The sequence below is a fragment of the Boleophthalmus pectinirostris genome, unplaced genomic scaffold, assembly GCF_026225935.1.
Source record: "Boleophthalmus pectinirostris isolate CB_2022bp ecotype Guang Dong unplaced genomic scaffold, ASM2622593v1 HiC_scaffold_15, whole genome shotgun sequence".
NCBI classification, from domain to species: Eukaryota; Metazoa; Chordata; class Actinopteri; order Gobiiformes; family Gobiidae; genus Boleophthalmus; species Boleophthalmus pectinirostris.
In genome coordinates this window covers 18381098-18404676 of record NW_026571070.1, presented here as the reverse complement: position 1 = coordinate 18404676, position 23579 = coordinate 18381098, and the positions used below count along the sequence as shown (strand labels likewise).

Below are 23579 nucleotides of genomic sequence, written 5' to 3'. Positions count from 1 at the left end.
GGGAAACTGGAAGCTTCAGGAGTTAGGACCTATTTCCCTTAAACCCTCTCTCTCTCTCTCTCTGTCTCTCACCCCCTCACAGTGGAATAAAAAGGTTAGCCTGAGCCACCATGTTCCGGTGGTTTGTAGCCTGGATCTGCGTTGCTTCTGCTTGCTTTGGAAACAGATGTGATCTGTGAGTCACCGGGTCACTCTGCTGTGAATAAAGAGCTCCTGGTACATGAAACGCCATCGATTCCCACACGACTTGAGACGTTCCGTTACAGTGCATGCAGGTAGCCACACAGGCACTGGCAGACGCAGTAACAACAATACCAGCATGCAAGTGTCATTTTTCCCATAAACTTTCATAATATATAAATACATAAATAATAATCATGATCATAATAATTATAATGAAAATCTTGATGGGGGGAGTAATCAGATATGTGGTAGCTAATGATCACAAGGTTTACAATTTTATTAAAATGTTATATTTAATATGGTATTATCTGGTCTGGAATATTCCACAGTACGGCATTAAATATATCCATCTGGCTTTACTGTTGCTTCGCACAACTGGACCATCAGAAGTTTTATTCCAGTAAGCGGAAACAATAGTTCTTGAGCACTAGGCCATTCTACACACCTCAGTCCCTGCACACTGTGAGGCATATCAATCATTATTTACCCACCTGGAGATATCAACTACAGTGGTTGAATATTAGCAGAATATGCAAATTTTTACTTCTTATCAAAGGGGTGTTAACTTAACTATCTGGAGACACTGAATGAACACAGTACCACAGGGCTTTTGACCCAATTCATATACAATACACAATACAAATCAGTGTCAGTTATCAGTAGCCTTTAACACATTCAGTCTTTCTCTAGTCATAGTCAAGTCCAGGTTTAGTCCCAGGGTTACTCTTAATCTCTCTGTGAGCAAGTGTAAACAATAAGATGTATGAAATATAAAGTTTGGAAGCCTGCATTATTTGGACGTAAGGCACATTTCAAAGATAGAAGTATTTTTGTTGTTGAATCAATTATCAAAATACCTCCCCCCAAAAAAGTGAGTTTTTTTTTTTTATGCCTACAATTGGAAAAATATAACAGATAGTAAATGCTAGGAACATGAATGCCAATTTCTCCTGTAATATTTTGCTCTTATTGCATGCATACACTCAAGTTTATCATGTCTCCACTGCTTGATAGTATAATCTCTAACACAGATCTACTCTTTTATTTTATATGGGATAAGAACCTGGGAATGCCCCACAAAATGGACTTTGGTAGGTGGTTGTATTGCGTAGTAGACAATGGACTACTTCAAAGAGTTCCAAGGGGTTGGGTGAGTGTTTGTCTGTGAGATGGCTTTGTTTTACTGCTCATAGCACCTGTCCACACTTTGAACAATAATCAATCTGGCGTGCGCGCTCTCTCTCTCTTTATGACTTCACTGCTCGGGTATGCAGACGCGCTCATAAAACGTAAACATTTTTGAGTACACAATTGATTTTTTTATTACAGCGCGACACCAATTTCAAATATACATAATAATGAGTACCTTCATTTCAGTGTATGATACAAGTATTTACTGTTTCTCTCTCTTATTAAAAAAAAATGAAAACAAAACATGAGACCCCACTTTAGAAAATACGATTATCGATAGACACTGCAACACATACAGACAAGGTGCAACAAAGAGATCAAAGATTTCTCCAGCAGCTTCACATTAACCACAAAATAATAATTAACAGTAGTGATGTTGTCGGCCATGTATAAGACTGCATTAAAACATAGAATATATTTTAAACAAAACAGCAGTGAAGTGCAAGTTTCTTTGGAAGTTAAAGTATGTTTTCTTCATTTAAGACATAAATAAGTTATAAAATAGAAGCTATCAAAACAAAAAACAAACTTTGAAGAAATAAAGGCAAGACATACATTTTTATAGTTTCAAGTAGGCGATACATTGGAGCCGTACAGACTAACTGTACACATAGGCCGATTTTAGACTGTTTTGTTGTCCCATCTTAACTCAACAAAACACATCCCCCATCTAAACCATCTCACCATGAAATTGATAAGACCTTGCTTGTTTTAATGGAAATTGTCAAGTACAATGTAATTTCATTCACGGATCATCTGCTGTAATGTCTGCAAAGTCCGTTGTTGTGATTTGCAATACTGTCCAAAAGCTTCCTTGAACCAGCAATCTGAAGTGGCAGCACAAAGCAAGCCCCCGCCCTAACTGCACTTTATAATTTACGAATAGAATTAGTCTTTACTTGGTGATCTCCGTCTAAAAGTAATTTCACCTTTTCGCCTTGTTTTCTTGACATTCTTGAGACCTTTTTCTGCAAATCGCTTGCAACCAGCCGATATATGTTAATCAATGTAGTGATCACTTCTTTCGCTGGAAGACGTTAGCTAACATCGCGCCTGAAGTTGTGAGCTGTCCCATCTTGCTCAAGAACTTGGTCTTTGCGTCTTCGCCCACTAAACTGGAAGCAATCGATGCGGATCTGCAAAGAAAATAAATACGCATGTGTAGTCAAAACAAAATCCCACAACAAACCTATAATTTCCACTGATGAGCTTGTCGGCCTTTACTCCAGTTTGAGAAGGAAATGTGATTGCCAACACAGCCCCTCCTGACTTTTACAGTCTAACGGCTCCAGAGGTTCCTCTTTTGAGCAATGAGTGGATTTAGTGTGAAGCCAGACCAGTTATACTATCTGCAAAGGTGCTGTATTGTTTAACAGCAGAACAAACATCGTATCACAGCACTTGTAAAAACAGCCAAAATGTTGGGTCTGTGAATGTTAACTTTAAGCATTTGTTTGTATGACTACTGCCTTAGAATTCCCATAAAGATGAGAATAATGTGGCCATGCAGCAAAGAGAGTCAAGTCATTTGGTCCATAGCATAAAGAGTTAGGTAAGGAGGGAGCCAGCTAATTATTATACCTAGGCCAAATAAATATGCAAGTAATTGCATATTAGGAGACTTCTGAATCTAGAGTCAAAAAGAAAACAATTCTACTAATCAAAAAAATCTAAAAATACCCTGTAGTAAGCAATAGCTATGGTAAATATTTGGACTATTTGGAAAGAACCAGTAATTAAACAGAAAACTTCTAATAAACCAAGCTTTGAGACACAAATATGTTTTGGCGCAAGTTTACAGTCGTGAACTTGAGGCTGGAGGCAAACACGCCTCAAAAATGAGCTTATGTGTGGAGACGTTACATGCTTCTTTTTAATGAGCCTGAAACACATGTTTACAAGATGGGAGAAATCTCCTCTATGAGGCTGCAGTCTCAGGATCTTTAAAGCTTTCCCAAAACTATTCCTCTCATTTTGCCTCTGTGAAGATAACCACATAATGATTGTGGTACTGACACTTTACATCTTCAGAGAGCAAAGCTCCAGGGAATCGAACCCACAACATTATACCAATTGAATTAAATGACCTTTCGCTTCTAAGTAACCTTGAGATTAAAGCTTTGTCTCTGATGTAATGCTAAGCAAAACTTGTTTTAATTAAAAGTTATAGAGGATGCTTTTTCTTACCCTTGTGGATCTCCCATTGCTCGGTTTTCCACTTTGATTTCACATTCTTTGACCATAGAACTGAGGATGACCTAATAACAAAAGAAATATTTTTATTTGCTGCAAGAACTGCTTTTGAGAACCATTTAACCTTTAAATAATTCTCACACTGAAAGTCAGCTGATGGTTTGTCACCAAAGAAAAAGGCTCATGTGAAATGCGTTGTGTAATTTGGAAGGAAACATAAAAATAGTGGAGGTGTTTAAGAGTGAATGTCACGCTGTATGTCTGAGGGAATTTTATGAATACCTTTAAAGTAAGTGATGCTTGATATAAAATGTGTGATAATATGAGACTGACTATTCCCATAAGGAGCGTGTGTGTGTTTGTGAGTGTGCGTGTGTCTATGTGCTGTTCTTCATACCTCATGCTCAGGGGAGAGTTGCTCCATGTCTGCCCGGAGACACCTCAGACCCGGCAGGAAGTGGTTCACCATCACCTCCTCAGAAATAACTGACAGTGCATTAAGGATAAATTTAACCAACAAAATTAGTAGAGCATTAAAGCGTATTAAAGACCGACCGACATTAATACTTTTGATCATTTAAACAAAGAATGCAACAATATTATTAAAAGATAAATGTATTAGTTTATACTATATAACATTTCATGTCCCTATTTTGCTGTTGCAGTTATCAAGGGCCAGGGTGTGTATTCCAGAATAAAAGTTACAGTAAAAGTAGAATCACTCCAATTAACAGCTTACACAAATAGTTTTAGACAATGTAGACATATTTCCAGTTTTTCTCCCACCCATGACTGCATGTCTTTTGCCACCTGTCACAGCCAATGAAACTATATGAAGAACTGGGTGAAGAAATCTATATTTTTAGCGATGGGAATGTGCAATTTCAGAGACTGTCTTACTGATTACAAGAGAGCCATGGCAGTGGGAGGTAGGGCCCTGAGGTTAGGGCCGGAGCTCCTGGACACTGCTGCTCTTGTCAAATCACAGCCTGGAAAAGACCCACAGGAATGAGGCTTGACGCAGCTGTCCCGTTTGTATGTGCCTGCAAGTATTTATCACACTGCGGGGACTCCAATCTGAACACACACTCGTTTTATGGGGACCTGCCTCCCTTATGGAGACACACAAGAGCTCCCCATGACATTAATCCTTTAGGGGTTGAGATGTGAGTTAAAATAGCTTCAGGTTAGCATTCTGATTAAGGTTTAACATGTAATGACAATGGTTAAAGTTAGGATGGGTCTCCAGGAAATTAATGTAGGGTTAAGGTTATTACAAGTCAATGTAATGTCGTCAAAAAGCATGAAACCCCAACGCATGAATATGTACAACATATGCGTATTTGAGCAGGTCTTTATCACATGGGGGGACTAAGATATGTACACACGCTCACTTATGGGGACCTGCCTCCTTTATGGAAACAACAAACAGATCTCCATGTCATAAAGTCTTTATTACTAGATCAACACATCATTTATGGGTTAAAATAAGTTAAGGTTGGAGTTTAGGTTAAGTTTAGGCAAGCAGTCACGTGTTTCTCTTGCATGTTTGAATGACAACTAAAGAACTTTGAACTTAGTAACTATGGTTAAGATGAGTCTCCAGGGTATGATTATAAGTCAAATTAATGCCCGCAAAAAGCATGGAAACCAGATGTGTGTGTTTGGTGGGGGGTACTGTGAGAAAAGGGGGGGGGGTTGTGCAAGAGGGGAAAGAATCACAACAAGGACCAACGTAAACGATCTAAATCTGGCAAATGTAATTGTAGATTAAAGTCGATGCATTAACTTTCTTTGCTCTTCTCAAGCTCCCAGTGTCTCTCTCATCCTTTCCTTCACCTAACCAACCCTATAATTACCCTGAAAATGGAGACTGCTTGTTTTTCCTTTCTCCTACTGCCAAATGACAAACTAACCGTGCCAACACACACACTCAACCACACACACTCATAGCAAGCCCTGAGATACAGAGAATATCGGACCTGGAAGTAACTAGCCTTTGAGCTACGCTATAGTTACTGACTCACTATTACGGCAATGGATCCGAGTGTATGCCAGTCATAATACACGGTTAGACTAAAAACTGGAATAAATGCTCAGTAGTTGCAAAATGTCAAAGGGAGGAGATTTCTGGGAAAAAAAATGAAAAACTACATTGTGTCAATATCAGTCAAGGATACAGCAACAGGAGAGGGCGCTGTAGGCCTCAAAGAGCTGTGTGGCGATGTCGATCCGTTTGCTCTCCACCGTCTGACTGTTGTTTGCTAGTGCCAGCTTATGAAGATGTGGTAGCACAACTAAAACCAAAATTAAAATGGAAAAGTTACAAAAACAGGCAAAGGCATAATGCTTCATGTAAGATACGTATATTCATGGGTTTGTGGCAATAGTCTTAAGTCGGAACTGAAATTAAGCAACTGAAAGCAACATATTGAAACTTTTGGATGAGGAACTGCCCTTACAAAACACAACTTTTTTCCCAACTCGATTCTGCTAAGACCAAAGCCCCAACCTTAACCAAAATACCAGTTTCTAATCAAAATCTTAAACTTAAAGGTGCATTGCGCAACTTTTCTGGTGGAGGGTCTGTTACCTGCCCGTCTCCATGGAGATATAATTGCTTTCCCCGGAATGTTCCATGGTATGCCTTTGGTTTCAATTGCTCAAAAAATAGAATCATTCTCTCTGTCAATAGGGTTGCATCTCCACAGATCTGACCTGTAATGTGGCTTATAGTTGTCTCCCTTGAGATGGACAGGTTTAATCTATACTGGGGAACATTCTAGACAAAGCAATAACATCTCCAGGAAGAATGAACCCTTGCAATGTAGCTTTAACATGATGTAAATGCAAAATAAACCTTTGCTGGTATAATGCCAATGCAAAGAGGCTGTGGTGTGGAAAAACTGCACTGGGGAAAATGTGCTAAAATCCTTAATCAGGGAGACTTAGAAATAAGATTAGGTCTACTTACACTCATCCCTAAACCGTGGCTCTGCGTTTGGCCCGACCCTCCCAAACGTCCTTATGATCTCCATGTGTAAAGAGTGCTGGTCTTGATACTGAGGGTCCTCCAGGAAGGATGCTAGCTGCATTTTTACACGCTCCAGTAGCTAGCATTGACAAAGAAACATAGAAACATAATTAAACTGCATAAAATGTGACTGACAGAACGTGTAATGCGGTTATGCATCACCTCTTTTTGTGTGACAGTTTCCATGATGGTCCCAAACGCTGGAATAGTGGATATCCTCACCGAGCTAAAAATAGCAGCAGAGCAAACAATGCATCAACAGTTCAGGACAAACTCTCTGCTGTGGTGTATGTAAAATGTATTCCTTTATGGGTTTAGCGTAAGGCTTTTTTGAATTTATTTTTAGCAGAGATATTATCTATAGAGGAAAAGTCTAAAGATAGAAACCCACAAACTTGGTGTTTTTGTTTGAAATTTTATTGAATTTAGGCCTGTCACGATAATTACAATATCAACTTACCGTTCAATATATTAAAGAGTTAACAATATATTCTGAGGCTCAATATTTATCGTGCATACTGTTTCTTTGCATTTCAGGGGATATTTTGCCATTTTATTCTGCAGTGTGATAAGATTTGAGCAGTAGAGGGTCAATTAAATAACTTCACTCATTAACGATATTATTATTCTGCTCTTTATCTATTGCCCTTCATGGTTTTAATAATATTGTACATTTAGAATAGTTGTTTGATGGGATAATCAATTAGTTTCAATATTATTGTTTATTGTCTATACTTTCTTCAGTGATATATCGTAATTTGTTATCGTGACAGACATAATATTATTAATGATCAGTTTTGATTGGTCAGTAAATAAAGATAGAAGGGATTAATCCAGGTTAGGTTTACATCTGTGTAAAGTAAAAGGTAAAGAGAATGGTGTGAAAACATGGGCTGCATCCAAACAGAAATAATTTATTCCAACATTTTTAAATTATTAGGTAATTTCACATCACATGGTTGCTTTAAAAAAAAAAAAAATCTCTAATAATATTGTGGCTTTCTGTGGAATGTAGCCCACAAAATGATCATGTTTACAGGGTTGTTTCTGTGTCAGATGACTCACAATTCAGGCCCACTGCACAGAGTTATAAGGGCCGGAGCCGCCCGGCGATCTACTAATGCTTCACTCATGCCTCGGAGAATCAACTGCAAACCCACCACACAGCAGGATGAGAGGAGGGCGGGGTTAGGGGAGGCAGAGGGCGGGCCAGACGCGAACGAAAGACAGAAGATAGAGGAGGCAGAAAGAGGAGACCCAAAAGGAGGAATTTGGAGGAAGCCACGGTTAAGATCTCAACCACTTGCTTGTGATCAGCCAGTGGGAGGGGCTTGATTTGAATAAAGTGGGCTGGAGAGGAGGAAGGGAAGAATGGAGCATGCTGGGAGTGTGACACATGCAAACAGAAAGCTACAGACTTGACAGTGATTCATGTGTAGTTTATAAACTGTCAAATGAGAGCTAGCATGAATTAGCAACGCAGACTTATCTTGCATAGTGTGATTTTGCCGATACACCCACACCCTAGCCTACACCAAACAGGGGCGTTAAAGAAAGCTTTGACACAGTAATTCTCAAAACTGTGATGCCAGGAGTCTTTTGCAGCCAAAATTGATAAATAGAATGTATTTAATACTGAGTGAATAAGCTCCTGGTGGGAACAGACAGGTGTGTGGGTATCAGGTGGCAGAGAGAAGGGGGAGAGAGACGTGGCGCGGTCGGGCGGTTTGTGGGTTTGTTTGCTGCTGTATTCGGAGTTGCACTTACATTTCAGGATCGGAGGACAGTGTGATGAGAGCCGGCACCACTCTCTGAGCTACCAGCGTCTCATTCACCCCCTTCACCAGCAGCTGATCGGATTGGACACAGCCAGCCGTGATGTCACACAGGTAGGCGGGGCATTGGGACAAGAGCGAGCAACACCGCCAAATAGGTAGAGAGAAAAGCAAAGTAGAAAAGAAAAAAAAAACACAAAAAAGGAAGAAAGTGGTAAACACAAAACACCAGCTGCAAGGCATGGAACGGCACAGCACAGATCTAGCAAATGTGTTCACATTGAATTTATGCATGACATTTGCACACATGCACACAAATATGCAGACAGTACCACAGACATCATTAAAACAAGTTAGACATTACACATGTGACTAAATGGGCTCTTTCCACAGTCTCCAGGACTGATCATGCAAACTGTCAAAGTCCATCTGGAAATCTGAGGAACTATTTTAAAACCTAGTTATGTTGTAATGATGGACTACACACCATGAAATGGGGACACTGAGGTAAATGAGATGTGATTATATGCTTCCACTCCTCCTCCCCTTAGCTCAGGTTCAAATGGTCCTAGTTCCAATGCTTTTTCTGCCACTTTGAGTATGCACAGGGCTCACGAATTGATGCTTGGCAATTCACACAGCTGGCTTCAAAATGCAATGAGTGTAGTGAAAAATGAACATAAATTATTATTTTTATAATGAGCTCCATAATTTCCAATGAACAGAATAACTATGCATGGTCATTATTAGCCTATTCCAGACCAGTGCACACTCAAGAGTTCATGCACTCAGACCTAGTCATGCATTTGGAACCAGGACCAGTGTAGTAAGTGCAACAGGGTCGACAGGCTGAACTTACATTAGCAAAACAAACTAGCTTGACACTAAATGCATATTAATAGCAGCAATAGCAAGCCAAGCTAGCACACAGCAAATAGAGACATTACATTTTTGAACTTCACTACAGTAAAGATTAATATTAAGTTTGATGACAATCATTTAGAAACATAAACATGCCATTGGTGCTTAAAGCACAATTATGTTTTTCATTTCACTGTATGTGTTTTGTACCTCGAACATCCTCGCAGCTGTACACCGGACCAGTGCTGATGTATGGACCACACCATACCACAGCACAGTGAGTAACAGCTCATGGTATACTGGATTAGCACTGGGGAAAACAAAACAAATGAATAACAGCAGATGAATACAGGAGATTATATATATGTTATAATAAGGTTGTATAATTAAAATGTTGTATAATATAATGTTTTCTCACCCCAGCTCTACAAAGGCAGCCTTTAAACTGTCCAGAGGTGCATGGGACAGAGACAGGGTTGTCATGACATCTTCCAAAAATCCAACCAATAATTTACGGTCTTCTTCCTGTAAAGCACAAACAAACAAGAGGGTTTGAGAAATATAAAACAGATTTTATTGTATTATTATATGTATTAAATACATTTGCTGTTGTCTTTACCAAGCCTGAAAAAATATATTTTATAATCAGTAAATATTCCTGTGTGACATTAATACACTTTGAATGCAAGCCCCCAGGCTATTTTCACAACTGTAACATACCTGGTTATAACAGGTCAGCACTCCTGTGGCATAGATAGGGACTGTAGCTTTGGTGAGAATACCATTTCCTGCCGAAGCATCTAGAAAGAATCCAGGCAAAACATTTACAAATGACACATTTCAGTAATAGAACAATCAACTAAATAATCCATTGTAACAACATTCTTTAATGCTGATACACAAAAGTACACAAAATGATTGTGGCTGTCTAAGTATTGGCCTCAAAAATGTAATAATAGTCGTGATTATCCAAAACCAAAAGCTGCTCTCAATACAAAACACATTTCACCATGGGTCACAATACCACCACTCAATCACTTTGTAGACAGTGGAGACAAAGAAGCTGCTATAAATTCAAAAACATGTCCGGAATTAGCAGAGAAGGAGGGGATAACCATAAGTGACTGCAAATGACTGTTAGACTGACAAATCACGGCTATTAGCCAAGAAGAAAAGGGTTTGTTTGAATCTTACCAACATTTTCTTCAGATAGTCTTAAGATCTCCTGGAACTGTGGTTTGACCTGAAAATAGGATGAGTTGTTAAAAATGTATCAAAAGATGTATTGTTTTTAATGTTTGATTTTACCTTAGTGTTGGTAAAAATCTTGCCAAATGTGCGACAGAACCTCCAGAAGAACCGGGAGAACTCATGGACGCATGTTGACGATGTCACATTGATGCGACCAACAATCTCTATTAGCTGAGGAAGGCTACAAAATGAACATAATAAAAATCACATATAACAATTTCATATAACTTATGATAAAACATATGCTGCCATTGACATATCATACAGTTGATTGACGACCCAAAGAAGGCTTTCCCAGCCCGTGGTCCCTTCATGTTCCAGCTGATGGTCATACAGTATCAACAGGGCACTCAACATCTCTCTGCTGCCAATAATTGTTGCTACATCCTGAAGTGGGGAGGCTGGCCTTGGAAACCGTGTAACTAAGAAACAATTGAACATTCAATTAAACATAATGCACTAAAATAACCTATAAGAAGCCAGCAAATTAATTTTTTGTACCCTCAATGGCAGGTATGTCTCCATGGAGTTTGGCTCTGCTGGTGAAAGGTGCATTCTGCAGCACCACAGCAAAAAGAGGAGGGATGAGAGACTGGAGCGCAGACAGGAACACATGAAGCTTGTGCTCATCCAGACTATGCTCTCCTTGCTTTAAGTAAAAAACAATTATTGATTATACAAAGAAATAAAATACAGCTGACTGCTTATCAGCATCAGTGTTGGGTGGTCATTTTCTATTTCTAGTTCTTACCATAAGTAGTTTCTCTATCCGTGCCAGCAACGAGGGGATAAGTGCAGTGTGCAGAGAGCCCAGTTCAGTGGTCCAGGCAGCGAAGGCAGGAATGAAGACCTGGTGGACTGCACTGACCACCCGCTCTGATGGGTCTCCAAGGGAAAGCAGCATCAGCTCAAAACCCTGGACACATATTTAGCCATAGTAAGGAGACTGTAGTAATTCTGTGTGAAATAAACATTGTCAATAATTGAGACTACATTTACCTGAGAGTATTTGTCAGGGTCGTCAATGTAACCCATAATAATCGCCAAACTCTTGACTACAGCTTCTCGGACCATGTCGGCCTTATCGTCAGCAAGCATCTGCTGTAACATGGACAATACCAAGGAGCTGCGGATCTCCTTCTGCAAGAATAGAGAGGAGGAAGAATTAATGACATTATATGTGGCCTACCCATGCATTAATATAGATTAGTGCTTGTCTACGTTGATACCATCACTTGTTTACAGACTGGTCATCTATTACAATGTAACAGAATTAACATAAGGTAGACTTGACTAATATTATACCGTGACAAACGGTATTAAAAACAAAACAAAACAAAATGGTATTAAAAATAAAGGAATGGGTCCATGAGACTGAATGTGCGTGTTTTCTTACAGGCAGGTATGGTGCTAAGGCTCCACAGGCTTCTGCCACTAACAATCTTCTTTCGGGATATTTGTGGTTAATCTGTGGAAAAAAATGGGAGGATATTTTGAAGAGGAAGAGGACATAAGCAGGGATGCAGACAGAGAGGCAGCCACAAAAGAATGGAAACAATGAAAAATATTATTAACATTCTGGCCCTGTAAAAACCACAATTTGTCTTTCTAAGCAGATTCTCAGCCTCTAAATTTGTTTTCAGTGGTTACTGCTATCTCTGCAAAAAAACAATTTATTACATTGTGTTGACATGTTGAAGTGTCAATGAAAACAATACTTTTATCAGATTCAACCACAGACTGTATATATACATGGACATAACTAACCGGCTAGCCACCACATTCCAAATATTTGGTCTTAAAGTGTTTACATTAACCTCCTTTACATGATCCTGGTGTTCTCATTTTGTTATTTTGTCCGTGAATCATTTTCAATTCCTGATATGAAACTCGGCTTCAAATTGGCATCCTTAAACTGCTAGCCTCGGTGAGCTTCATTTGACTGAAGCTGAACGCTATGGGTGATGTCACCTTCCCTTAGTGCACTTCATTATACAGTCTATGGATTCAACACCTAAAATAATAATTATACATGCATCACTAGGAATGTGCACTGTTAAAAGGGACCAAACCAGTACATTACCTGAAAAAGGTAAGGTTCGACCAGTACTGACAAAATGCTGAGTGTCAAAACAATACTAATTTTGGTGCCTGTGAATAATAAAAACTAGACATTTTCCTGTATTTAATGCAATTCATGAAGAGTATTATCCTGTTTTGCCTTTTACTAAAATGATTAATATAGAAATATGCATTATTCTGTGGGTACTGAGAAAATGAAAATGTATCCAACCCTGATCAAATCAGTTTTCTTTGTTTTGGATTTCTCTATTGAGATTAGCAAGTAATTTCCCTGTCTAGTCTGTAATAGTTCACATACTGATTTTGCACAATACTGACACGTAAGCCCACAACTCTTAATTTTTCCAGACTTGTTGCTGGCAGAGAACATACGGTTAAATTAAAAGGATCATTGGTATAACATATCATATTCTTAGTTTTTGATTGAATGAAAATGTTATTGTATGTTACCAGACACTCTAATGAGTAACTGCATCTTTACAGACACAATGCACCACCTGCAGCATGTTTCTCACCTGTTCCCAACACTGAGGAAGTAGTTCAGCTTCGACACGTGTGGGACCAACGTGTCTCGCAAATGCAACACACCCAGTTAAAATCATTTGTCTATGAAATAATCAAACAAATAAAAGAATAAATATGCAAGGTTAAGCGGACTTTGAAAAAACAATGAAATAAGAAGGAATAAGCGCACCTCTGCTCGTCATCTGGTCTCTTGATTAAGTTAAAGAGTATGTGAAGGAGCTGGTCCCTCTCCTTAGGCTCTGGGTGAAGGCATGCAGTGCATAAAATAAGTGGGATTAACTCCTAGAGGAGAGAGTGACAAACATGGGATTAGGGCCACAGTACAGTTAAAAGTTTAAGACAGAAGCTTAACATGGAGGGTTGCAAAATCAGGCAGGCTGGGGAATAGGAAAAAAAAAAAAATTGGTTATTTGGGTGAAGTCATAATGGGAGAACCTGCATGGTATACAATGCTATAAAAATCAATGCATGTAATAACTAAGTACTAAGCTATGTACAGAAACTCACGATATGGTTCATGTGCACACCCAGCTGCACTTCTAGCCTACATCTACTGCCACGGCTCTCCAGAAGGCCACATCTATCTTCTCAAGTTCAGACAGAGTTCACACAAGCTCCATCCAAAGGACAGGGAGCTCTACAGTCCTTGATACAGAGACTCCATGGCCAAACTGTGGTCAGACCAACATTCCACACACAACACACACCCAAATTAGAGAGTGCACACAGAGTTAAAAATGTGTGTGTTTTTCAAGCAAACTCGGTTTTCCAGAAAGGTATCAGATTTTCCTGCCAAGTGTCAAAGAAATGCATGAGCAAAATCCCAGAAGCGGCTGCAAGACCGGGGTAAAGATAGACTGCAGTGAGTCACCACTCGCTGCTGGACCAGTCAGTGCCCTGTTGGCCTTCCATTCACGAGGAAAAATATGGCAGGTTGATTTCCTGGGATATTTCAAGAGCGGATGCATGATCTGCTTAATGTAGGTAAAATAACTCGTACATCAAGAGAGCAGAAAAATATGCCTGTTCAAACCAATTTAGCCGTCAAGTTAAATAAAAGTCATCATGTTTTCTTAAGTATTAGAACTAGGGATTAAATCAGAAATATAGTGGCCATACATTGCCAATTCTATTTTTACCTTTAAGAGGCTAAACCAGAGCAAGGATAAACATGGTGGTCAGGAAGTGGACAGAAAAACGTCAAACCACAGGCGTCTAAGAGAAAAGTCAAGATTTCTCACAAAAGCCCAGTGAAACAATACTGATATGTATAATTTGTTTAATTAGTTTTCATAAGACTGAAGATGAGAGCTTTTCTACCGTTAAAAAACAATTAGCTCATAAATTTACAGTATGCACATAGAATACATGTGTAGGTCATTACTACACAATGAAAAACTCAAGACAATGATTTACAGTGGGGACAGTTATGAGTGATAAGCAGCCAGGTGGCATGTACAGCCTAATGCTTCATTCCAGTGTTTCAAGTCATACACCTTTTGTTCTTGTGAGTGTCATGTTTAAACAAGTGAAGGTGTGTCATGTGGTGGTTAAAATGTGGTTAGGCGCCTAATGAACATAACAGACACAGTACAAAGTCCATTTCAGACAAACAACACTAAATCCAAGTCTTTAACTTTCGATGTGTTTTCATCACAACTGGTGTGGTGTAATAGCTACAGTATGCAAACCAGTCTGTGCAATTCCTTTTTTCCATCACAATGAAAAATCAGCTGCCATCATCATGCACTCACAGATCATGGAGACCGTAAAAGGTTAAAATAAAGTTTATAAGAAATTAAATGAATTTAATTGAATTAAGTCTTCTCAATATATTCTAAGCATTGAGAATCAGAGGGGTGCAGTCAGTTCCTAATAGCTTTTTGTTAACTACCATAAAAAGCTTTGTCTTAAAATAATTGTCATGATAATTAATACACCAAGAAGCACAAATAAAACAATGGCAGTAGCTAGCATTAGCCCAAGGCCATGACGGCCTCCTCTCTTGCATATCAATTTGTATTATTTTTTCTTCAGTAAATAAGATGAGAGCCTAAGAGTTAGCAGTTGCAGCTACTGGCAGCTGGGCATTAGCTGTAGCTCTGGTCTAAGGGTGAGGTTGGAAACATGCAGATGAGTGCGTGAAAGACTCACCTGGCAAAGATGTGCAACCATTCTCTAGAAGAGAGGCATGCATGAGAGTGAGAGAATGAGTGAGAAGAATCAAAACTAAACTTGACAGCCATGAGGCAAATGTGAGTGATCGACCAAACAGAAGATTGAACCAATGATGAGACCAGTACAAACAAATGGCATCATAAAAGAAAAATCAGCCATAAATAGATTGACACAAAACAGCTTATTTAGTTTTAAATGCACCAAATATTTTGGTGCACCAAAAAATTTACAAATATTTTAAATTGTAAATTATACATGAGATGTGCCAGCTACAGCCACACATCACAAAAACTGTCTTTGGGATAGCCAAAAACCAAAAACATACATGGCCCTTTTCATACAGGCAGATGGTAAATGAATGAGTCATCAGCACATTCAATTTATTCCAATATGTTTTTCTTGGCTGAGACTACAAAGAAAATATTTGAGCTTGGATAAAAGCCTTGTTAAATTTTAGGGGAGTAGACATGAGATGCCCTGTTTCGTACTGCTGTTATGTGTATATCTATAAAACAAGAAGCATGTGATTGTGACCATAGAAAACACAAACATTTAATAATAAATAAACAATAGAATAAATGTTACCTCTCGTTTAGCAAGAAGTACATTAGGGACGATGTGTGGAAGACAGCGGCCTAGCATCAGCATCACACTCTGTTCACTGTCTGCGATACGGGACACCTGCAATAGAGAACATATAGAATTGGTTTCCTGACACTATTATTTTGGGGAAAACAAAAAACAAAAAACTGCTATATGCTAACCTCTGCTCCAAGGCGGCTATCAGAGCACATTCGACAGAACGAGAGGAGGGCCTGCTGGAAGGCTGGGGACAACTTTCTGTGTCAGGAAATAAAAAGACATTTGACCTCAGGAATAAAAAACACTGACTGAAGTTAAGCCAACATGCCAGTTTCATCACTCTCCCACAACCTGGCAATGTTTTTCTTTTTTAGGATGTAAATAAGACACCAACTGCATGGATAAACAACGCAGAGACAGTGGCCATACTTGTTTGATATCACATGATGACAGATGCCAATATTTTATCATCTGAGTTCCAGACTTATGTATTCAAGTAAACACAAGGGTAAATAGACCTTACAGTGCCTCTATTGACCAAGTGATTTATGAGCTGGAAGTGTGCTGCATACACTACAGTCTGGGTGGGACACTGTTTAGAAAAGTTTTTAAATGACCTCAAAGTCAAAAGTTCACGCCCCATGACCACCGTACCCAACGGGACTCTAGTGTCTTCTTAAGCATACACAGATAATTGGCGCCATCTAGTGGGAAATTATGTTGTTGCCATAAAAAAAATTGTTTAATTTTTTTTATGGCAACAACAATTTCTTTTATCACCAGTCTCATAAAGTTTAATTTAGAAACCTATATTCATAATAACCAAGCCCTCTAAAAATGTATAGTATAACAAATGAATGCAAATTGTAGCAAAATTATGACAGATAAAAATATAGAACACTGAATAATTGTGACTATATTGTAGCCATCATTGTTTATTAAATAAGTATAACATGTTTAAATAATGCTTGATACAGCTATTTTCACTTACTCAACAATTAATATTTAAAAATTCACTCACCTGTTAGGCTGGTCAAACTGAACTGGAGGCCTCTTATTAAGGCTATTGTGTATTTCATTGTGTGTTTGTGATGTGTTCTGTGTGAGGGGGGGCTTGGAGTTTTCTAGTTCTGAAACGCCTCGGATATCCAGATACTGGCCATTATCTGATGGTGGCTAAAAGAAGACAAGTATAAGTGATATTATTATAATGTCCAAAACAATGTTGGTATAGTATTTTGAGTACTGTACATACCATAGGGTCAGAGGAAGAAGTGTTTGTGGACGATGGGTTGGGTGTGTTTTCTGAGCCCAAGTCTAAAGACAGTCTTTCTGTTGAAGGAGGTGACGACACTGTCCGCTTTAGTGTCTGGATTTCACTGTGAAATAAACAAAGGAAACAAGTATAAGGATTGCAGTCAATTTACTCAGTACTGGTTAATAGCAGCAATTTAGGATAATAAATAGTGACTTGAACTTGACTCCACCGGAAAACTGTACCAGTTTCCTATTTCAGCAATGCTTGTGTTTAATGTCTATACTTGTTCCAGACAAATTGGTCACAGACATGGCAATTATCTGCTGTGGTTTAGATATATATATGAGTTTAATGCATGATGTTATTTTTGTCACTTCATGGTTAGTATGGAACATTCTTGGGGTGGTGGCTACAGCTGCAGAACATCAAAAGACCCAAAATGTAGACATTTAGACATTTAGTTTTATAAGCACAAACCTTTGCAGTTTCTTGATTTGCTCGGCTAAACTCTCCTTCTCACTGTTAAGGAGGCTGATCTGATACTCCAACTCTTGAACCACTTCAGCCTGTTGCTATAAAGAAGATAGAAGCAACTGAATATCTTCAAAAAAGATCAAATGAACACAGTATCCAAATGTGCAGCTGCTACAAGTCTTTCAGAAGGCATAGACAGTTTGTTAACACACAATAGTTTGGTTCATATTTTTAACAGATTTTTTTATCTACTCACAAGCCATAGTAATCATTAAAAAATAAAAAATGCATTTGGCATACTGAAACTGTAGTGTTTGCAGTACCTGTTGTGAAAGGTCCGGCTTCTTGGGGGTCCCTGGGGCGATGCAGTTTCCAGGGAGATCCCCAAAGTCCACCTCAACAGCCACATCCACTGTGTCCCGGGACAGAGGTGAGGGAGCGCCACAGTTTCTGTACAGCTGCAGCAGGTCAGGGGGCTTTGGAATATTGAGGCCTACATCATCCCACAACTCAAAGTCCTGGAGAGACAGAATCAAATTTTACTACAAACAAAAGTGATACACTGTCCACTATGGTGAATATCATATGTCCTAAACGTATTCTAAGTATAGGGAATCATTTCAAAACAATATGGATGAGAGATTTTTACTGATAATAATCGTTACCTGATCATCATTCTCATCAGAAAAAGTGATGGAGGAGAGTTTGTACTCATTTTTTAATAAATATTCATTTACAAGGAAGTTTAATGCTCTTTTCTCCAGTGGGCGTATAGGTTCCTAAAGTGAGAAGAAGTAAAACTAGAGTGAAGATTCTCAAACACAGAAATATTCTCACTGGAGACAAGCTCTTCATATAATTTATACGAAGGAATTAAAAATGAACCAAAGCTTTCCCACCTGAATTTCAGGACTTGACTTCAAGTTTTTCCTCTCTTGAGAGGGCACTTCACTTTCTGAGAAGATAAAATATTAGATTTACAGATCAGATTTTTAAAAGCATAGTTCATTCGTCAGTTATTCAGTTAGAAATAGACTGAGAAAGCTGTAACAAATGAGGGTTCACATGGAGAAAAAGTCAAAAGAACGCCACACCTGCTGCCTGAGTCAAGTTGGCGCGCAGAGCCTGAATGGTCTCCTTTGCTTTCCGTAGCTCAAACTCCAGCACTGGACAGGAAGTGACATCACACACATACGCACACAGGAAATGCATCCAACCAAGGACAGGGAAGAAACAAATAAAACAAAAATGGGCATGAAAAACAAACAAAACCAAATCACACAAAAGATTGTAAGATTTGTAACACAACAAAAAGAGGATTGCATGCAAATCATGGTCTACAGAACGCATGCAGCAGAGGCTCATGGTGCAGCGGATGTTTCAGTGAGGATTTCCTGCCCTCTTCTGCCTCCCAATAGTATTACTGATGGGACTGGAAAAACAGGAGCTTTAGGTCATATTAGTCGTTCCCTTTGAGCAAACAAAGGCACTGCCAAAGAGAGCAAATCTAGATAGAAATCAGCTGTTTAATCTAGGAGCTGTCTGACAAAGGATTGAAATACTAACAGGTAAATATTTGCTTTCAAGCCACCCAAGAACAGTCAAAACTCTGATTGGATTTGGATATTACTTAGTCAGTTATTTAAATCAGTGACTGAATTAAGCTTTCAAAACACAACAATTGTGATTTTTTTTAATTTCTCTGTTGATTATAAACTTTGTCAAACATGTACAAAGAATAATAAGCACTGATTAACAAAAACACACAAAATCTCAGACATGTTTGATTAAAATGCACACAAAGGTAAGAAGCAATGGAGCAGGAAAATGTTGTTGCATTGTTGTGCATTAACAATCTGTCATTTGAGCTGACCCTCTCCACTCTGTAGTTCAAACAGATCTATGTAGGCTAATACTACATATTGTATTATTTCCCTGTGAGTTTTGACAGATTAAACATGCACAAAATGCAAGACCAACATAATGGAAAAACAAAAACTGAAAAAGAAGGGAAGGAAATAAAGAAACAAAAGAAGCTAGTTTGATGGAGTGACTTGTCCAGTTGTGTTCACTGGGGTTTGATCAACGTCAGGAGAAAGCCAGAAAACCCAGAGTCAGACAGCTGGGGGCAGACTGGTCAGGTAGGTGTGACAGTGCAGTGGTGAGGGGTGTGGCCGCCAATTAGAGAAAAGGACATGAATATAGTAGTACTTTAATACCACTACCTCTGCTGCATGATTGTTCATTACTTACTGAAAGCCCCAGGTATTTTCTTTACATATAGTAAATAAAGTATCCCATTGTTAAAATAATCAATGTGAGGTCTACTGTGGACTAATTTTATAAATAGATGACCACGGATGTAAATGACATGCCATTCATAGAATAGAAAATGAAAACACCAGGTTAAATAAGGTCATTTTTCTTTTGGGTAAACAGTACAATACACACAACAAGTGAAAGTACCAGACTCTAGTGTTAATGAATTGGCACTTAGCTAATGGTATGTCACGACCAAACCACAGAAGATGGGGGTGTGATTTCCAACACTGTCATGACAGGTCCCATACCAAAAATACCACAAAATGATTCAAAAATATCACTGAGGCACAGAAACCCCAGGCATATTCCTTTTTAATAGTAATATGGAAATGAGAAGTTCTTGAAAAATGATTCGGTTTCTCGTGTAAAAAGCAATAACTCCTCTTTTTATTTCTATTATGTTTAGCCATTAAGAGGTCTGGAGCTTTTGGTGGTTTTGGCTCATCTTACCTGCCACCCTCTCGTCCGACTCCCTGTTACCGTCGTCTGAGTAACGGGCAAAGTCCAAAGAGTCCAAGGTGCTGATGCTGCCCGCTCGATCTGCACAAACATAAAATGCATCAATATAAGCATCATATTATTTACAGTTTATTACATCATTATGGCAGTGAGGTAATAGAAGAGCTCAGACTATATCCAAGTGCAATCCAGCATGTTATGTTTGCTCGAAGGCAATATGTTAATTGTGCGTTCAAGAGAGTGAAACATTTGAGACATTTGACAAAAATCCAAACAGGTTTGCACAGGAGGTGATCATCACACATTACTGTTCACCACCACAAATAAGACAGATGCTACGGCTGGTAGCTCTGGATCATGTTTGTTCCTCTACACTTGATACTTTGTCTTGTTTTATAAGCTTGGCCAAAGCAATGTTGCCACTGCTACAGCATATGCAATCACAAATCCTCATATCACAATGCCATTTAATTAAAAACTTAGTTCTTACGAGTAATCCCAATAGGAATTCTTTGTTCAAGCTGACACAACTAATGCTCCTATTACATTGAGCTCAGCTGCCCTGAAAACTAAGCCAGTGGTGTTCGCTTTCCCCAGGTGCAAAACAAGCGGTAGATCGGCCTGTTTACTTTTTGATATCTCGATAAGGTGGAGGTCATAGAGGATAAAGTTCATCGTTAGCATTAAAACCTAACATTACTTTTCAGCAAATTCACAAGTTGAAATTCCTTCTATGTTACTCTTTCATATATAAACTGTGAACAACACAGTTTTGCATAGATACAAAATGATGATACCATTCAAATCAATGACTACTGAGATGTTTACATGTTGAACCCGTCACTGACGACTTTGACATGTTTTGTTTTATGTAACTATATACTGGTAACTAATCTCTTTATGCAAGAATAAACAAGAATCCCCAGCCTGGAATAAGAGTGACCATATGAAAGAGGTGTGTGAGCAAATTGACCTTTTAGCACAACGCCCCTGGAGCAAACTGTCCAGACTGATAAATGTGACCTGAGACCTTCATCCATCCGTTGTGACTAAAGAACCGCAACTAATAATTAAAAAAATTATTTAAAGTGTAAATGACAATGCTTTGCATGATATAATGCAGTAACTGTGGGCTTTTTGGATCTCTAATAATGTAAGCATTACATAATTACGTAATGTAATCAGTCATACACAGCATCAGTCCAGTTTTAAGTAAATGACTGCTTTTCACATGATGGGAGTAATGAAGCACCTGACTTATCACTGTGAAGGGCAGTGAACTCATAAGTTTGAGCTGTGATTTACAGGGGTGATGGTGGGAGGGGTCCTGCTTTAAACAACTGATCAAAATAATTAGACAATGACAGATGGCATTGAAAATATGTTTGGATTAATAGATAAAACTGTGATCAACAGGTCAAAATGCCAGAGTTTTCTTTATTTGTATTACAAGTGCAACTAATCACTTTTTCATGCTACAAGAACGTTGATCACATGATGGGTGTATTTGCTATCAAAATAGGCAGGGAAAAACCAGCATGACCCTTGATATGGTCAGTTACTGTGTCTGCTTATTTTTATTTGATACAACAGATACCCTTTGACTTGTAATAGCAGCATATACAGCCAATATTACTATGCCACACTGTGTTATGGTTTATAAGTTTATAATAATGTAAACAGTATTTGCTTTATTTGCTGGACTTTAATTTGGTTAGACAATTGATTCACTGACTGTGACTTGCTGCCATTTGCTAAATGCTAGTGCTAGCCTCAGGCGGGTTTCCAGGGCTTCACACTCAAGACTCCACTAATATCTCTGGAGACATGAAGTCAGTGATGTGGTATCTAATTAAAAAGAGCAATAATTAGGTGCAATAAAAACATACATTATCCTTATTCAATCATCCATATCATGTACTAAATGTTTATAAACAGCAACAGAAAAAATATACAAAATAATACAAAATTAGCTGTAGATAATAATCTAAACAGCATCCTTACTTTTTTGGTTGTTTAGTAGGAGAAGAAAAAATACCAGCCATTGACAATTACACACCAATGAATGATGTGGCGCAGAGTTCAAGTAATGCATTACTAATTATTATTTTAGTCAGTACAATAATAGTATCTGTCCTGCCAACACTTAGTAATACACATCTGATAACAAACCCAGAAGGAAATTGTCTAATTTTGAAGAAGGCCTACCCAGTGGTTATCTGTGGTAGAAAAAGTGAAAACATATTTTAAACCAATGTGTGAGTGTAAATGTGTGTGTCTGAAAGACATTTAGAGAGATTCCTCCATGGAGTTGTTCTCGTCATCTTTGATCAACCTCTTGAGCATAATGTATAAGGAAGCTGTGCCTACATCACAAGGATAAATTATTAATGGAGGGTTGCTTAAGTCTATTGTATTGTAATGCCAGGGATTCCTTAGATTAAAGAAGACAAAGTGGACACTGGGCTGTGTGACATCTGACCCGCAAACCCGCCTGTTGGCTGCGGGCCTCAGATCAGGAGGAGGCCAGGTGCAGCAGGCGGATATATCCAGATCGATTATTTTACAGAGGCAGTCTGAAGAGCTAGCATCACCTAGCTACAGAGCTAATGAGCATCACCAACATGACAGACAGTAGCCATACGCTGGACAGGCAGGCCTCCGTTACTGGTACTTACTCAGAGGTCCTCCAGGTCCCAGAGCCTGGTCTTTGGCTGGAGGAGTGCCGCTTTGGCGCTCGAAGTTGCCAGGATTGGAGAAATAATCTCTTAGCCTTGGAAGCTCCCTGCCCGCCTCCAGCAGTTCTGTGTGCAGCTCTAGGGCTGTGAGGATGTACTGGTCCCGCAAAAGCTGAGCAGCAATAACATCCACTGATATTCGAGTGTCTGCGGAGCCTGCCATAACGGAGGTGGCAGCGGCAGACACCGAGATGCCCTCACCGCCGCTGGGGCTTGTCCGGTTGCTAGACAGCAGCAGCGGCGGAGGCTCGGCGTCCGCAGGAGGCGAGAAAGGGTTTCCCGGTGGCGGTCCTGGGGCTCCATCGCTCGGACTCCTTTCTGTGTCAATTGTTTCATTGGGTCGCCTTTCAGCCTCTTCATCAGAATCACTGAGATTAAATGGGTTGACTGACGCCATTTTTGCACTATAATGAATTTAGCAACACAGGCTATGCTATTCACACCAATTTCTTCCTGAATGGATAGCTAGCCTC

The 23579-nt window shown here is 39.0% G+C and overlaps 1 protein-coding gene across 9 annotated transcripts; it reads right to left on the bottom strand.

Moving 5' to 3' along the window:
• Positions 1-1479: 1479 nt before the first annotated feature.
• Positions 1480-23579, bottom strand: relch (RAB11 binding and LisH domain, coiled-coil and HEAT repeat containing). Of its 9 annotated transcripts, none has more exons than XM_055150863.1 (31): positions 23047-23578; positions 20360-20449; positions 18682-18753; positions 18487-18542; positions 18253-18366; positions 17911-18105; positions 17591-17685; positions 17111-17234; positions 16877-17031; positions 16038-16113; positions 15859-15954; positions 15250-15273; positions 13265-13377; positions 13086-13176; positions 11885-11956; positions 11488-11628; positions 11240-11404; positions 10990-11137; positions 10754-10910; positions 10546-10669; positions 10432-10480; positions 9958-10037; positions 9656-9762; positions 9448-9547; positions 8369-8451; positions 6764-6827; positions 6542-6680; positions 5748-5864; positions 3965-4053; positions 3562-3632; positions 1480-2510 (listed from the first exon to the last, which is right to left on the bottom strand). In XM_055150863.1, exons 1-31 carry the CDS (start codon positions 23501-23503, stop codon positions 2390-2392), a joined length of 3585 nt encoding a protein of 1194 aa, XP_055006838.1. In that variant the 5' UTR covers positions 23504-23578; the 3' UTR covers positions 1480-2389. The 9 variants fall into 9 exon arrangements, 7 of the variants coding, with proteins under 7 accessions (XP_055006838.1, XP_055006839.1, XP_055006841.1 ...); XM_055150864.1 differs by lacking the exon at positions 8369-8451 and adding an exon at positions 7667-7749; XM_055150866.1 differs by lacking the exons at positions 8369-8451; positions 18682-18753 and adding an exon at positions 7667-7749 and having other exon boundaries at positions 23047-23579.